This window comes from Carex rostrata, chromosome 8, assembly GCF_964058835.1.
Source record: "Carex rostrata chromosome 8, lpCarRost1.2, whole genome shotgun sequence".
Taxonomy (NCBI): Eukaryota; Viridiplantae; Streptophyta; class Magnoliopsida; order Poales; family Cyperaceae; genus Carex; species Carex rostrata.
In genome coordinates, this window is record NC_135925.1 from 14238031 (window position 1) to 14255945 (window position 17915).

A 17915-nucleotide genomic window follows, 5' to 3' on the forward strand; every position below is an offset into this window, starting at 1 on the left:
CCACTGGGACAGCCCGATACAACCCTTATACTTGGGTCAACCCCGCCTACTTAGCTTAATAGTTGCTTTGGATGTAATAAGATAGTTTTTTAGTTTTTCTTGCATGCTATTGTTGACTTATTATCTGCCTTATCTGTTTTAGGCTTGCTCTTCTTATATACTTTCTTTTGGCTATGCTGATGCTGGTTTTTTGCTAGTATCTTTTGCATATGCTGAAAAGCTCTAGTTGTTTGGAGCTACTCAGTATTTGAACATGTTGGTTTCGTAATAAAATCGGTGGGTATTCATCCACTTTCTCAAAAAAAATAAAATACCAAAACTACTAAAACAATTACTTGTAATTTATAAAACAATTGGTATTAATTGAGCGGAGGGAAATCACTACTCCGAATTGAACCAAGATTTAAAAATATCTTTCTTTTTTAGTTAGATTAAACGACTCACAAACCATCTCTGAAGTCTGAACTGACAATTGCTACTCCGAATTGAATTCAGAGATAGACAAAATCAAATTCAGAAGTAAACAAAACCCATTGAAAAATCTAGTCAAAAAAAGAAAAAAAAATTCTAGGGGTAGGCAGCTGCCTACCCCTGGAACACTGTGGCTCCGCCACTGCTGATCAACATGAGCTAGCGAGGAGAATTTAAATTGAATGCTAGATTTAGTTTATGTTAGATTAATTAAATGTTAGTGAATTGCTAAAAATGTTAGATTTATTTTTTGAATATGTTAATTAGATTTATTTTTTAATATGTTAGATTTTATTTTTTAAATTCGGATTTATTTTGAATAGGTTAAATAAATAGGTTAGATTTATTTTTTGAATATGTTAAGTAACTACATTTATTTTTGAATAGGTTAGATTTTATTTTTCAGATTCGGATTTATTTTTGAATATGTTAGATTTTATTTTTAAAATTGGTATTTATTTTTGAATATGTTAGATTTATTTTTAAATTCGGATTTATTTTGATTTTAAATGTTAGATTCAGTTTTTAATAAGTTATATTTATTTTAAAAATGTTAGATTTATTTTTGGATATGTTAGATTTATTTTTGAAAATGTTAGATTTATTTTTAAATAGCCTATTCTCAAACTAATTAAACATATCCTTGTAGATTTGGAGGGCAACATAAACAGCTCAAGATAGTCTACGGTGCCTACTCGGCAAAGAGAATCCACGGCAATTCTGGTACATCACCAATGTTGTTCGTACAATAATCATTTTCGTCTATTTGACTAATTTGCAAAAACATACAATTATTGAATTTTACGATTTCTTCTATTTTAAGATTATGTAGGTTCAAGAAGAGTTGGAATTGCAATGTAATATGTTTGGACAGAAGAAATCATGAAGACCTTTATCAAGACTATAAATTGTAAAATCAGAAGCTTGGTAAAGTAAGTTTGAGGCTGTTGTTACAGAAGTAAAACGTTTGTAACATTTTAAATCTGTCAAAAACGCTGAAGTAAAAGGTTGATCAAACTCAAAAATAACCTAAAACGTTATAACGTTTTAGGAATGGTAAACATGCTAAAGCACAGGCTTACTGAACAACCTAAAACGTTGTAACGTTTTTACAAAACGTTATAACGTTTTATGATTGTCTATATCAATATTAAAGTTAAAACGTTGTAATGTTTTAATTAAATCTGAGCTTCAAACAATTCCTGTTTTTGATCAAGATTTTACAGAGCAAAACGTTATGTAACGTTTTATAAACGTTGTAACGTTTTGGATAAGTTAGCTGAGCTGTCAGAAAAGTGTAAACCTAAAATCGCATTATAAGCTAAAACGTTGTAACGTTTTTGGAAAATGTTGTAACGTTTTAGCTCAATTTGCTCAGTTTTGAGCTGTCTCTATAAATAGAACAGTGAGGTTTCTTTCTCACTCATCTGAGCCGACCCTAATTAATTCAAAATTGATTTTCTGAGAGCTTAGCCAACTCCATTGTTGTGAGAGCTTAAAACTTCAAAATCCCTCAAACAACCTCAAACCCACTTCACTAATCTCAACTTAGATTAGGTTAGAGTGATCTATTGAGTGTTTCTCTTGAGTAGCTTGAACTAAGAGACCTTGTTCTCATCTCTTTGAGTTGGCCGTTTGACTTCCCGCTTGGTGTGTAAGGGCTCAACGGTTCACAAGTTATAATCCTTTCGTATTGGGTAATAGAAAGGCGCACCACTCAAGGTTGCGAAGCCCCGGAGACGTAGGCCTTTGTTTTGCCGAACTCCGTTAACATCCCGCGTGTCAAATTTCTCTAAACTCTTCTCTTTACTTTCAATTGCTATTTAAATTTCAGTTTTTGAGCAATTAGAGGTGCCCCTTAGTACAACAACCAAAACAGTTGGTATCAGAAGACCGACCCAAGAGATGCACGTACAAAAGAGTCTATACTGAAATTGTTTTGGTGATGTATTGGAATGGCCATGGATTTTCCAAAAAATATTCATTTTAAAGAAGAATTACTAATGAAGAATTGCTAATATAAATATTCATTTTAAAGAAGAATTCAGATTTATGCAAACAGACCTATTAACATTATTAATTCTAACCGAATTTATATTCATTAGTTTATTCATTAATTAATTCTAATCGAATTTATTCTATTAAGAATGAGTGCCAACATAGCGGAATCTCGTATGCGAGCCCTCAGCGGAATCTCATACTCGAGCCCTCCCCTATTTCTGCTCAAGACATCTCGAGGAACTTATGAAAGAAGAAAACCCCGAGAACCTTCATGAAAAGTTCCAACAACGTACAAACAAAGAAAATGTGAAATTTTGCAATCACTGTCACCAATATGGGAAGAGGAGTGAGATGTTCTGTTGCGAGGAATGTTTGCAAGCTTTCCACCCTTCTTGCATTAGCGCCTACCCGGCACGCACAAGGGAGGATATAAGGTTCAAGCATTTTATATGCCCATCCTGCACCTAAGCGAAGCAGGCAAAAGGGAAAACGAAAGATGCAGTGGAACTCTTATTCCGATTAGGATTATCTCGACGTTGTATTATTTTTACTTTCAAACGCGAGCTATCAGTTGCTAGTTGTAATTTCCTTTACTTCAATGTTATTTTCCCTTCATTTATCTCAATTAGTTTTTTACTTTCAAAAATTGGACATTTATGACTTTAATTCACAACAAATGAAATTTTTATCTTTTGATTTTCTTATTTCGTTTTGTATATATGTATTATTTATTTTTATAGAAAAAATATAATTACATAAGCAATTAAAATGGATATAACTATTTTTAAATTTAAACGTAAATGAACTACAAAAAAAATATGAAATAAGAAAATATTATTATTTGAAAATTAATATTGAAAATTGTGAAGTATTTATGTTCATAAAAAAAATAAAAAGATACGAGCAAGGATAATTAATCAAACTGGAAAGTGATCACTTAAAATAAATAAATTTTGATCACTTAAAATTAATCAACCATGTCAAATGAATTTTAATTTATAATTTATTGGTTTACAAAGAAAAAAAAAACCCGGCCTACCCGTGAACTTGGACCGGACCGGATCGCCCCCTACCCGGACCACCCTGCCCCCGAACCCGAGCTACCCACGGGTTTGAAATGGGCAGGACAAGGGTTTTCAAAATTAAACCCGTAATACCTGACCCGTAATACCTGTGTACCCATTTCCCCCGTGCCCGTTCTACCCGTGGCCCGCCCCAGATTTTGCCCGCCCCGACCAGCCCTGTCTGTTTGCAAAACACTAGGTCACTGTAGTGTTTACTGAAGGAAAATGGTAGCCACTGGCAATATCTTTCTCAAAAAAAAAAAACAGACTGAAGGAAAATGAGGTTGGGAGGGAGGAAGATTTATCGAGACCGCCATTTACCTGATTGGGTATTTGGGTTGCTGATAAACAATTTCTTGGAGAAAGGGGAAGTAACACAATTGGTTAGGAAAAAGTCATAGAGTTGTTGTACCCAAAAGTCGAGAGTTCGATTTCTTTTCATGACTTCGCAGCTTTTGCGAAAGTTTTCCAAAAAAAAAAGATAAACAATTTCTTGTAAAGAATAAATTTTACTTTTCAATTAACTTCCAGCCACATGTTTTCGTTTGGTTACAAGAAGATCGGGAGAAGAGAAAACATAAAAGGCCCTTATAAAACGTGGAGATGCGGGGGATCGAACCCCATGCCTCTCGCATGCAAAGCGAGCATTTGAGCTATATCCCCCATTTTGATACACATGATTTTAATTATTATATGATAAAACTTTATACTAATAAATTATCATGTATCTTATTATTAATATTTGAGAAAAGATTTTTATCCACGATCTACTGTACATATTTTGTCCATAATCTTATCTAGTTTGCTTTTCAAACTACTTTTAACTGTTCTCTCAAACTAACTTTTTATTTAAAAATAAATAAAAATAATTTACAAAACTGATCAGTCTCTTCTTCAATGAATTAATCTACAAAAAGAAATCTAAAAAAAAAAATTTATTGGTCTCTCTCAGATAGCGGAGGAGATTAAGGTGACCACTACCGCCCCCATCTCCCTCACGCTCTGACCGCCGTACACACGAGATCCACACCGTGCTCCGTCGATTCTCTCTCCGCATTGCCCCTCCGCCGTGTCCTGCTCTATACGGTTAGTAGCCGACTCGGTAGCCACGTGGCAGCGCTTCCTGCTGTTTGATTATGACTCGTTCCTATCTCAGGCCGTTGATTGAGTGGATATCTAAATCTAAATTTTGTAAAAGTTTTACTAGATTTTTGTAGCTAAATTGAAGAAAAGTGCTATTCGATTGTCTTCTCTCTTGTTGTTCTAAATTAGATCCTAGCACACATTTTATTGATCAATTGATATTGTTCCTCAATATATAAATGTTTCTGAGAATTTCTTCTCCAATTTTTTTGTTTTATACAACTATGCAACTATTTTTCTAATTTTTAATAAATGTGAATAATATATAATTAACACTCTGTATTAAAATGAAACGCCCTATAAATCGGTACTCACCTTTTGCTTGGAAATACCAATACCATAATTTTCTTCACAGTTAAATATATGGGTGACAAAAAAAAAGGACAAATCGACTCTACAGAAAGAAGTTAGGAACAGGTCCAATTAGCTATCAATTTACCGCCCTGGCACAAGTTATTCTTCTATTCTTACTTCTTACTTCTTACTTCTTAGGCAAGCCATGTCAATGTACAATTTTTTTTCTCCTGCTTTACTTTCATAACCTCCGTACACATCATTTATGAAGCTTTAAAAGTCTGAACTTTAATCTTGGACAACCTAACAGATATTTTAAAAAAAACAAAAGAAAAACCTGACATAAACTTAAGCATCAAAAAGCGACTAGTATTAAAATGCTCATTTTTAAATCTTGTAGATGTACAATTTACATATAATAGTTTCAAATGAGTGGGAATTTACAAAATTTGTTTTGTATTACTTTCACGCTATACATGCTTAACTAACGTATACAAAAATTGCCTATGTTACTGTGTTACTTATATTAGCCCTAAAAGTTATCGGCGATCAGATAGTACAGACTCACTCCACGAAAGCATAAAATCTCGAGTAACTGAAGGTAGATCTGCATTGGAAGGAAGATTATTCTTATTAGATATAGATGAAAGCAATGTTTTTCTGATAGGCCATGTGAATAAGGCCCCACGGTGGTTAACTCTCCAATGCTACTTTGCAATAATCTTTATCGAAAAGTAGCTATATAGCTACTTTTTTTTGAGAAAAAGTAGCTATATAGCTACCTGATTCATTAAACAATAAACATGAAACAAAACACCTACGCTCTTTACGAGATAACGATATAGAGCTATCAAAGAAAAAAACTCCAAAATATAGAAATTCCTCTGAGGATAAGGTCTCATTGCTGCCTCACTATTTTGCAACATTTTGCAAATATATGAGGTCACTCAGCCTTATTTGTGCCTAACGGCCATCAAAGGCAATGCATTAATTTCTAAGACTATGAAAAATACAAAGACTATAGAAAGGTATTGTACTCACCTTGTAGGACCTCAAAAGCAACTGATGGCATGTCTATTTGATCTTCGATCAACCTATATACATCTAGCAGCTGCAAAGTTGAAAATTTTCATAAATATTAGATCAATAAGAATCAGATAATTAATTTATTGATTTTTAATTGTTACATACCTCTTCAATATGAAGCTTGGAATCTTCTGTTAAGGCCATGATAAGCTGTCTTCTGATACCTGCATCAATCAGAAACGTGCGGGCCCCATCCTTTATTGTCTCTGTCAGATCTAGTTTCTTCTCAAACTGCCGGTTTCTATCAGTTTGCCTGTTTTCACGTAGGAACAATTATAAGCATCTAAAGGAGCATTCATTATAGCCCTCTTAGCCCAATATTCCTATGACAGTCTAATCTCACAAGCAGACAGCACCAGCAGCAATCTACAGAAATCTAGTTAAGGATCAGGGCCAGATCTACACTTTGCCCAGGGGTGGATAAGCCACCCCATGATTTAATTGGATATTTCATTTTTATAAGTTTTTTATATAGTTCAGCCCCCCTCATGAAATGCTAGATGTCATGTAGTCTAGTGGTTATAACTCTATTTCGTGATTGTGGAGTCTACGGTTCAAATCCCACTAACCACAAATTATGCATTTTAAGTTTCAGCCTCAGATCATTGGCTTTTTGTACTAAAATTTGGGCAGGATTACATTTTGGATAAAAGTCAGAATTTGCCAGCTACTAGGTTTTGATTTTTTATTACACTGATTAATGGATAAGTGCAATTGGTAGTTTAAAATCAACAAGTTGTAAAATAGCTTACGTGTTTTTTACTTGCAATGCAGGATTTTGGCTCATTTTATTCACATTTTCCTTCGCAAGAATAATTAGGTTCTCAAGCCTCTTCCACTGGAACACTCCATCTTTAAAGAGCACCTACACAACAAGAAACTATTAGTGTCATTTGTTTTCACTACATTACATTGGTGTGCTAATATTCAGAGGCCATCTAACCACTGCCCCACCTGTTTTGTATACATTATTTTTGAATAGCTACAAGTTCCATGGCATCTCAACAAAAGTACTTACCTGAATTAAGCGTTCACGCAGGGCAGGATTTGGGTCTGTCAGAAGTCGCTTAGCTATATAAGGATAAGCAACCTGAAAAAGGAACGAAAAGGAGATATTGGAGATAACTCAGAAAACATTACAAACTTATTCAACAAAAGTAAAGTCGAGAAAGTAGGGGTGCAAACGGATCGGATACGGATGCGGATCCGATATCGGATATCCGAAGATATATACATAAATATTTTCATAATTATATTAAACTATATGGTATATATTTACTATTCAGATACAGATAATTAAAATTCAAAACCATATCCATATCCGTACGGATATTCCGTATCTAATTCTTGGATACAGATCAGATACGGATGGATAATATCCAGCCTGTTTGCACCCCTACAAGAAAGGCTGCAAGTAGCAATTTTCTAATATAGTCAAACCTCAAGAAACTTGAAGTCTGGCTCAAGTGTAAAGCAAATTCCTTCTTGAGTCAATAAAGATCGGATGACAAGAGAGAACCTCTCGGGGATGCGAATCGGGAAGTTGTACACAAGCTGGTTAAACTTCCCTGTTACATAATTTCAATAAGGCATATTATGAAATGGATAAGAAAGTTCGGAAATGAAACATGTTTCAGTATGCTTCAAATGGCAACATGCATGAGTAAAGCATGCAATTTTCGTTCTTTCAATGCATTGTCACATTTTGTCCGAAAATTAACCCAGAAATAAATAAGAAAGATAATACCCGGAAATAAATAAGAAAGATAATACGCAAACTAACAAGGCATAATTTGTTTTGGCTGCAGTTAAGATTCAAATTTGCAAGTAAATCCCCAATTGCATTACTAAACAACTACCCCTAAACTGTGCAAATATCACCTTGTTTATCTCCAGGTGTGCAATTAAGCACAAAATGAGAGCAGCCAATAAAATAAAATAAACAGAATATATTGAAATGGGCACAAGGCACAACCAATGCTATAGAAAAATTAGTCGGCAAGACTTACCAGTAACACTTCGGAAATTGAAGTCTGCCAGTCCTTTTCCAGCTGAATTCTGCCAAATAGCTTCTAAAGCAGGAATTATAGGAGCAACGTCGGTGTCACTTGCCAGAAAGCCAAGTCTTGTGAAGTCATTTGCCATCTCAGCATAATCTTCATTTACAGCATGCACCACAGCATCAATCAAGATCTGCTTATTTTGCTGAAATTCCCAAAACAAAAAAAAGTTCATCGAAAGCAGTAAACTCAGCATTAAAATCATTAACGACAATCACTGTGCAGCTCCTGCACGGCTCTCAAAGAAAAAATCATTAACGACAAGTAGTCAGAAATCAGATACAGGAAAATAAAATCCAAACCTTTACCAGACCAAATTCTACAAAGAGCAACATGTTCAACTTCTTTTTTTATTTTTAAAAAAAAAAAAAAAAAGGCGTGAGTCATTCAGGTATGAAAGCATTAACTCAAACTGGTCATCTCAAACAACCCAGAAATCTTATGAACTATGCTGAGGGACTCCGTAACATAATGTGTGTTGTACATTGAACTTGAAATTGATTAGTTGCAGATTGGAATATAACTTTTGTCTTAATTTTCGACAAAGTTCAAGAGTAAGCAAACAATATTATACTACTTCCCTCAAAAAAAAGAAAGAATAAGCTAGCAATAGCCTGATATCATAATCTAACCAAAATCATAGATCCCTATTGGAGATGTAATTCATTAGAGTACTAAGCATATATCAAACATTAGGGAGACATGCATCAACAAATCCAAAAGAAAGTACCTGGCTTAGAACAGCTACATTTCCAAAGTCAACATAAGCAATACGGCCATCTCGCATGGCAAAAATATTTCCAGGATGCGGGTCCCCATGAAATAACCCAAATTCAAGCAGCTGTCGCAAGGCAGCACTTACACCAACCGTCAGAAAACCATTTACATCAATTCCAGCATCTTTTATGGCCTGCCTAAGAAATCTATCAATCAAGATCTATACAATAAATGGCAGGGGTTCCATTCTGCAGATCTACCTTGTTACCTTTGTTTACATTATTTTAGTTTGATTTATGCTACTTCTGAATCATATAAAATATAATTATTTATGATCTTATACAAGTATACCATAAAGTTGCTAACCTGAGGATCAGTGCACCTGATTCCATCAATCCATTCCATAGCAAGAACCCGTGAACCCGATAATTTCTTATAAACTCTTGGAATTTTCACAGTTGGATCATCCTTGAAATTTTCCAAGAAGTCCTCAATATTTCGAGCTTCCTGCCAGTTTTTTCATGGGTTAACTAAAAGTGAGTAAACAAGGAATAAAGTTCTTCCGTTGTCCTTGAATGTTGAGTAAGAATATAATTTAATTGAGATGACTGATACTTTAGCTTCCATGAGCAATCAATTAGATAACTAGTTTTCCTTTATCATTGAAATACGAAAGATCTCAACATTACTCCAGAAGTTATAAAGTTAACAATTTAAGCTAGGAAGAGTGTTTAGTATTTAAAAACAAAAAAAAAAAGTTCCAATGATTCAGGTACATTTACAGAAATGCTGTGTCAGTAAGTGTAAAATTTCAGGATGTAACACAAAGTTCAATTTAAGATAAGGGTTAAATACACCTTTTTGGTTATCCAGAATGCCCGAAATTAAATAAAAGGAAAAATTGAGAAGGCTTACAAGAGTGTAATCCAGCTCCTCCAAGAGCTTCTCACCAAATTCATCAACAATAAGTTCAGCATTGCATCCCAATTTTTGTAAGCTGATTCCATTTAGAAATGATGCCAAGGTACGAAAAAGGAATAGATCTCGGTATATTATTGGCTCTATTCCTGGTCTTAGTACCTGCACAAATCAGCATTCATCAAAGAGTATAAAAAAAGACAACAAAATATTGAATTTGCCGGTCAAAGCAAGAAGCACAACATACCTAAATTTGGTAGTTTTCATTTAAGTTCTCAAGAATAGTCAAAAATGTGAAAAATTAATTTTATCTTTAGAAAATCAATTTGGGGGACTGTTCATGATTTTTATGCCATATTCACTAGAAACTTGGAGATCTCATAATTCATACTACTGAATTCCATTAAAATTTGATTCATAGTCACAAAATTTAATTAGCTGACTACAAATTGAGCAATAAAAAAGAAAATTGCATCAAAACTAGTTGATGAACACCTTTATGGCAACATCCTCTCCAGTGTCCCTCAAAGTGGCACAGTACACCTGGCCTAGACTAGCAGCAGCTATTGTTTGTGATGAAATTCTACTGAATACCTGCTCCAGAGGTTGCCCAAGTTCATCTTCCATTATTGCAAATGCCACCTAAAAGAGAAAGCAGGTCAAGTAAACAAGATGCACAGTGCATATAAACTCTTTGCAATAATCTTTTTGAAGGAAGATCATTTTTGGTAATTAGTTATTAGTTTACCAGTAAACACCTTATTAGGAAAAGAAGGAACATCGTCTTGGAGAATACATAGCTCATTCATGTAGTCTTCTCTGATTATGTCAGGTCTATTTGCTAAAACCTTAAAAGCCAAAAAAAAAAAAAAAAAAGTAGAACCAAGTTTCTTTAGAGAAATGAAATATGATTATTCCCTTTCCTCTTTTGAATTTATATATTTGCAAAGTAAGCAATAGAACTCATTCAGGAGAATGCAGATGATAGCTTCACAAAATTAATAAATTTTGCACTAGTATATTAGAAAAAAGTGGCAATTCCAGGTGTACCCCTGAAAACTGTCAAAATATGATGTATAACCCTCGGAAATAAGAAACATGATAGATACTAATATAAACAGTTATCACAATGCCCCAACAATCATGAGAAGATATCCTCTGTTGCTATTGTCCATATCCATAGATCCCCATTTACTTTAGAAGATGCCCAATTCACCCCCTCCATTACTATCTAGTATCTACACATAATGAGGAGAAGGGTAAAGTTTGGCATTTAGAGAAATTAGGATATGGGATAGGTGATATTTTCATCATTACATGATTGAACATGCAAATTATATCTTTCTCATTTTGCAAGAGTATGATTGATATTACTATCCTAAATTCGTCATATATAAAAAGGACCAGTGATGAGTGCTAACTACTAACCTGACCAGCCTTTATAAAGGATGGTCCCAAATCACATAAAAGGTTTCGGAGCTGGCGGGCTCGATAAGGTACCACCTCTTTATCTCTCCCAACCAAACAATCGTACATAAGAGCTGACCAATAAAGTCCCAACTTCCAAATAATCTCCACTCCTCGACCCATAAGGCCCAGTATTGACCCTCTTGACTCCAGCACTTTGTTCCTCACCTAATCATAATCATAATTCATAATTAAAAGAAATGAGCAAGTATGATTCCATTACTGGTAAACCATATCGCGACAAAGACTGTCATAACCACTTATATCATTTACACCTTTACAGTAAACATTAGAATCATCTTTAGCTGTTATAACTTGTAATTTTATATTTGGATTGATAAAACAACTGGTTGATAACTAACACGATATCATTTTTCTCAAAGTCTCATAACAAAGTAAAATATATTATCTTTATGTATGACAAAAGTTATCCTTAAAAGAAAAGAAGTGAAATATTACCATCTGGGGGCTATACTTCCGAAACGGGATACAAACGCCACGTTCAATGTCGAGCTGTTCCAGTGCACTACTGGAAGATCCATTTGATGTGTTTTTGCCTCTCTTTTCCAATGGAATTAATTTTTTTGGGGAAACAGAAACGGCTCCAGAAGCTGCATTTAAAACTCGAAACAACCTTGACTGTTTATCCCTTGATACAATTGAAGATCGATGATACCTACATCTTATAGGTAACAGAAGGCGAGACGAATCTGAAGTGGTTGGTCGAAAGATTGTGTACAGCTCCATAGTTCGCTTTCGATTTCCCACCCTTGGAGGTAATCCGAATCGAACTACAAGAACAAAATAAAAGGATGGGGAAGAGGGAATCCTGCTGGATTCGTCAAAGAATCCGGTTATAACTGCGATTTTTTTGTTTGTTTGTTTTGTTGTCGTAACAAGCCCACGTAACGCTAAACGAATAAATAGTCTTTGTATTGTTTTCAATTTTTACATGCATTTTGTTCTCTTTCGGAAAATGGTAAACTGAAAATTATAATTTCTAATTATTTTGACATCAGCTAATATATTTATTAGCTTCTCCATTAAATTTTGTACTTCACAATACAATGATTGGAAAAGAATGATATTGCAAATTAAAACCTATAAAATTTTATGATTTTTTTTTTATATTTTATTTATTGTGGAATAAACTGACCATATTCTTATAGGCATAAACAAGCGTATAATTTAAGATGAGAAATACTCGCTTTAGATGCGGCCATTTTTATTAATATCCCTAAAAAAAATAGAAATTTTAAAAATAACCCTGTTTCTCATTTTTTTTTTAAAAATGCCCTGACCGCTTGGGCCCAGGGCGGCCCAAAAACCATGTGAGGCGCCAGCCCTTGGGGCGGCCCATAAGCCAAGTGAGGCGCCACACAGCCGGGCGCCCCATATTTAATCTGATTTAAACCCTTCGTTTTCTGCCTCTGTCACTTCCCGATTTGAGAATTTCGCTCGAGGCGAGAAACTGAGTGAATAGGTATGTTTTTTAATTATAATAATTAGTCATTACTGTAGTTAATTTTGACTGTTGTAATTACTGCAGCGTACTGTACATTTACTGTAGCGTATCGTACATTTACTGTAGCGCACTGTACATTTACTGTAGCGCACTGTACATTTACTGTATCTGACTGTTGTAATTACTGTATCGTACTGTAGCAAAATTGTAATTTTTTTAAATTTTTTTTTAATTATTTTTCAGTTAGTCATTTATTACTGTACCCATTATTATGTCATGTAATACTTGTAAATTTTTTTTTTAAATGTAGTTTGTTAAAGAAGAGATGTTAGTTGCACTGTATGTCGGCGGCAAGCTAGAAAGGGATGAAGATGGCGTGCATTACACGAAAGAAGTCGCATTTGGCTTCGAGATTAATGAAAATACCACATTTGAGGAACTGAAGCAGCTAATATACGAAAAGACATCTGTAAACCCCAACAGGTATGAAATAGAATTAGCTACACGGATTGACAACTCACGCGCGGGGGGGGGGGTAGACCTTACTTTGTTAAGTTTCCAATAACATATGCCAATTTGTGGAGAGTTGTGTATACTCAATTTGTAGCTTGTGGGGTCCCGGTAATGGACATATATTCGAAGAGGGTTCCCCGAACGAGGGCCGGACCTTCAGGTTATGACAATTCGGGTAGGGGCAGATAAACTTGCTATTTTGCTTGTGTGAACTTTTTTGTTTATTGTAATATATTTCTGACTGTAGTATTTTTACTATGGGACTGCTGTATTACATTGGCGCGCATTATGTTGAATATAAGCTTTAATGGTGCAGAATTTTAATAAAAACAGCGATTTTCAAACCATCTTAATAAATAGTAAAAAAATTCCAAAAAATGTAAAATTTGGTCTCCAAGCATATTTTATAATAGATTGAACATCTAACGGTTTAGATTTGTTGTTTGATACACACTAAAATATAACCCCGGAAGCACCTCGGCCGAAATGCTTCCGGTAGCCATACACATAATATTTTATTTTTTGACATACACATACACATACATGTATACATAAACCCTAAACTTTTTTCACAAAATTATTCAAATCAAAATACTAAGATTTCTCTAAAAAAAAAAAAAAAAAAAAACACACACACACACATGAGGCGCCCTGGGGGCTGGCGCCTCACTTGTGCTATGGGCCGCCCTGGGCCCAGGCGGTCAAGGCATTTTTAAAATTTTGATTTTTTTTAAGGATATTAATAAAAATGGCCGCTTTAGATGTATTATTAATATTTATTACTTTCATTTTATTATTGTCAAAACTGCTTTAATGTGTTTTTACAAATTGAATAATTATGAGCAATTTATTTAATTAAAAGTTTGTTGCCGGATAAAATTTGTTAACGAATTGCTAAAAAGTAAGAAAATATCACTATATAATTAAACATAGTAACAAAAGTTGAGGACCAGACCAGTAGACCAGTAGACCAGTAGACCAGTAGACCACAAGTTCCTCTTAGTTCAATTGGTTTTTAGTCGGGTTTTGTTGGATTGGATTTTGGGTTGATTGATATATCAAAATTTGTTGGTTAGATTGATCGTGCCTGATCTGGGCAGGTCCCTCAGCCCTCAGCTCAAATTGGTCAGCTCAAATTGTACAACTCTAATTGCCTTTTATTTACGGTACGTAGGTCGGTAGCCCCCCAGCCCCTGGGCCTGGTGTGATATGGAGCAGAGATAGAGGATCTATGCAAATCATGCGGTTTAATCAATTATTCGAGTAAAGTTCAACAGGCCTTCATCATGTTCTCTGCTCACAAGCCCTTTAGTAGGCCTACTAAAGCCTTTTACTCATATGTACAAACAAAATCTGAGTTTATTTCAACAGCATTAGCTGTAATGTAGTTATTGCATTTATTATGTTTATACAAATAATATTTGCTTTATAGAAATAATGGTTCTTGTAGTATAAATTCCACTTCTTCCCTCTCATTTGTTAATAAGCTTTGACTTTACATGATTGAAAAAGAACATTTTAAACATCGGTATTCACATCTCAGGCAAGTAGCTGACTATCTGGTTGACTTTCTCTTTACGAGAAATTCTTGAAATCAAAGCAGCAATTGGTTGTAATGAAAAAGAAATAAAGATCCACTGACTCGGCTGTTAAGAAATGATAAAGGTTGAATGGGTTCACAAAGCTATTCTTTTATTTAAGGCAAAAGCCTGAGCCCGCAAAGCTATTCTTTTGTGATGAATTTGCACAGTTTAGTTTTTCTTGTAAGGTTTAAGATGCCAATAATTTTTATTAATATACTAACATATAATTTAAAAAAATGTATTTTGACACTTAACATTTGTTATATACAAACTTAAATTGATACATTTTGGTTTGGAAACAAAAAGTCAAATGAATGTTAGTGCATTTTATGATCTGAATGAAATGACTATTAATTAGGGCTGGTAACAGATCTAATACATCAGATATTGAAATAAAACAAAAACCGGTAAATACATGACATCATTGTTCAAGTTATGTGGCTACTGGCAACTAGTGACCCAGCCTTTCACGAAATCAGTTCCTCTCACTAATTCAGTTCATTCAAAATGTGTCTGTGGATCTCTGGTATGTCAGAACATCTGCAAGTAATTACCTCAATTACACAATCAAAGTATTAGCATTCTACATGTTTCTAATAAGATATTTCTTCTTTTACCATTGTCTGAACATGGTTGATTGACTATTCCTACAGTACATGTTCGTCTCGAGCAAATTCCAGTAGCATCCCAAATCCACTATTCCTTTGTCATATTTTCCCTAATAGTTAGAAAATTAAAACAGTGAAAGACATCTGTAGAGATCGATGTATTACAGATGTTGATTATAATTCTGAAAATGAAATTTTCATATGTACCATTTTACCTACTTGTAAATTAATGGGAGGGGAACCTATACCATATTCATGTGATGTCTAACAACAGGACCACTCCACTATATACTATGAAATTAATTTAATTGGTTAAATATAATTTGAGAAATATTTTATCAATGTAATTTTGTCTGAAAAATATGAAATGCCAAATTTGAATTCTCTGGCATATCCTGATATAAAGTTAGATTTCAGGGGGCACACATGAAACAAAAGAAAGAAAATAATGTTGGTGTAACTTTGAGAACTCCAGTCGTTTGTTTTTTTATTTTTTATTTTTTTATTTTTTGAGATGTTGAAATCCAACAAAAAGTTAATTGTGGTAAAACCCTTGAGTTGTTAATCTTTTAAATGTTTGTGCAATTAAGTTTTATTTAATAGAAGATGCCAATAACTACCATATATAGATGACTAAGATCTGCCTAGCTAGGGTCATTAGTGAATCTTGTACAGTTAAAAAGGAGCTCATCTCATTTAGGTGACTTAATTAGTTGCAAGCTGGATTTCTGAAAACCTAGTTTGTACCAGAGATTTGCCATTTTAAATTTTTGGTACCATTTCAGCTCTAGCAAATCTAAATGTGCTGATTTGGCTAGATATCCATATTTTCGCTACTTTGTACATAGCTACATAAAAGGTTAATACTAAATATTCCACATCTAACATCGAATGGATACACTAGAATTTCATATATATCCTTCAGAAAATTTGAAATTACGATTTCTCATTCGAAAATTCATAATATCATATTTAACATTCTAAATTTAAAAAACTCATAATTTTAACCAATTTATTGCTATTTCTATTAAAACTCATTTTAAATTTATAAACTTATTATTTTACCCTTTGTTAAAAAATAAAAATATAAAGCTTGTGTAGGAGAAATATTCAATTTTCTAATTGACAAGTTTGTGAGAATAAATGATTAATTTTTCTTCTTGCGACACATACACAGTGACATTTAGTCATTTAGACATACATTAGTGAGCGCCATTAGTAGAGAAATGAAAAACCGTTTTGAGCTTAGCAAACCTATATATATATAAATAGAGAGAGAGAGAGAGAGAGAGAGAGAGAGAGAGATGGGCTTGGGTGAGACGCGGAGTATACGCGTTTGGTGCTCCATGGTACATTTTAGCCATTTTGAAAATCCAAACAACCGATCCGAACCGCTCAACACGATCTCCATATTGAAATGTGCTTGGAGACCAAATTTTATATTTTTTGAAATTTTTTTACTATTTATTAAGCCACTTTGAAAATTGCTGATCTGGTGGTCCAGAAATTTTTACTGTTTTTACTGTTCATCCGGATTTTCAGATTTTCAAAGTGGCTTAATAAATAGTAAAAAAATTCCAAAAAATGTAAAAATTTGGTCTCCAAGCACATTTCAATATGGAGATCACATCTAACGGTTCGGATCGGTTGTTTGAACTTTCAAAATGAAAATATAGCGTGAAGTACAAACGTGTGGTGCTCTGCGTCTCACCCAAGTCCATCTCTCTCTCTCTCTCTCTCTCTCTCTCTCTCTCTATATATATATATATATATATATATATATATATTTAATAAAGAGTAAAATGAAACCTTATAAAATTTTAAAATGAATTTAACATGAAAGACAATAAATTGATTACAATTTGCGAGTTTTGAAATTTAAAAGAGAAAATATAATATTATAAATTTTAGAAAGAAAACATATGTAATTTTGAGATTTTTGAAAGTTACAGATGAAATTATCCAAAAAATAAATAAATAGAACAATATGTACAGACATATACAAAAAAGATACGTTTACAATATACTACATCAAAAAATGTATACAAGACAAGTCAATTATACGGAAGCAATAAAAACCGTATTAATAAGTAGTTAGAAAGCCTACTTTAACAGTCAAAAGTTGTTCATTTTATCACAAATCAAATGGCTATCACGCGGAAAGAAAAAAAGAAAAAAGAAAAAAAAAACGGAGCTGGTTCCAGTCAAAGTTAAAAGGGTAGCTAATTAATCCCAAATAATAAATGTGGGATCATGGGAGGGTGACAAAGATTTATTTAAGAGTTTAATACACACAGCCTACAGCTAAGGATTACGCCTAACATATAATTAATTAATTAATTAAAATCTTAGCCTATGACCCGCACGAGTGCTCTTCCCGAGCTATCCAGCTATTCCCCGACCCGACCCGAATCATCTCACCAGATCTACATAGGGTATTAATACAAGGGCGGGTACGGGTACCCCGGGTATACCCGGGACGGGTACGGGTACGTCTCGGGTACGGGTAGGACGGGTACAAGGGT

General features: G+C 33.8%; 1 protein-coding gene across 1 annotated transcript; it reads right to left on the reverse strand.

Annotated features, from left to right (window-relative positions):
- Nucleotides 1-5325: 5325 nt before the first annotated feature.
- LOC144558176 (protein ACTIVITY OF BC1 COMPLEX KINASE 1, chloroplastic-like) lies at nucleotides 5326-11985 on the reverse strand. The gene is made up of 14 exons (XM_078306945.1): nucleotides 11681-11985; nucleotides 11183-11389; nucleotides 10513-10602; nucleotides 10250-10396; nucleotides 9752-9916; nucleotides 9203-9343; nucleotides 8850-9029; nucleotides 8069-8264; nucleotides 7500-7627; nucleotides 7078-7149; nucleotides 6812-6924; nucleotides 6165-6312; nucleotides 6015-6084; nucleotides 5326-5580 (listed from the first exon to the last, which is right to left on the reverse strand). Exons 1-14 carry the CDS (start codon nucleotides 11966-11968, stop codon nucleotides 5513-5515), a joined length of 2013 nt encoding a protein of 670 aa, XP_078163071.1. The 5' UTR covers nucleotides 11969-11985; the 3' UTR covers nucleotides 5326-5512.
- Between the last annotated feature and the right edge of the window lie 5930 nt (nucleotides 11986-17915).

Coding starts and splice junctions, on each gene's coding strand:
- LOC144558176 (XM_078306945.1), bottom strand. CDS start 11,968: ATGGAGCTGTACACAATCTTTCGACCAACCACTTCAGATTCGTCTCGC. Junction 11,390..11,680: donor GGAAGTATAGCCCCCAGATG/GTAATATTTCAC, acceptor GATTATGATTAG/GTGAGGAACAAAGTGCTGGA. Junction 6,085..6,164: donor CCAAGCTTCATATTGAAGAG/GTATGTAACAAT, acceptor TCAACTTTGCAG/CTGCTAGATGTATATAGGTT.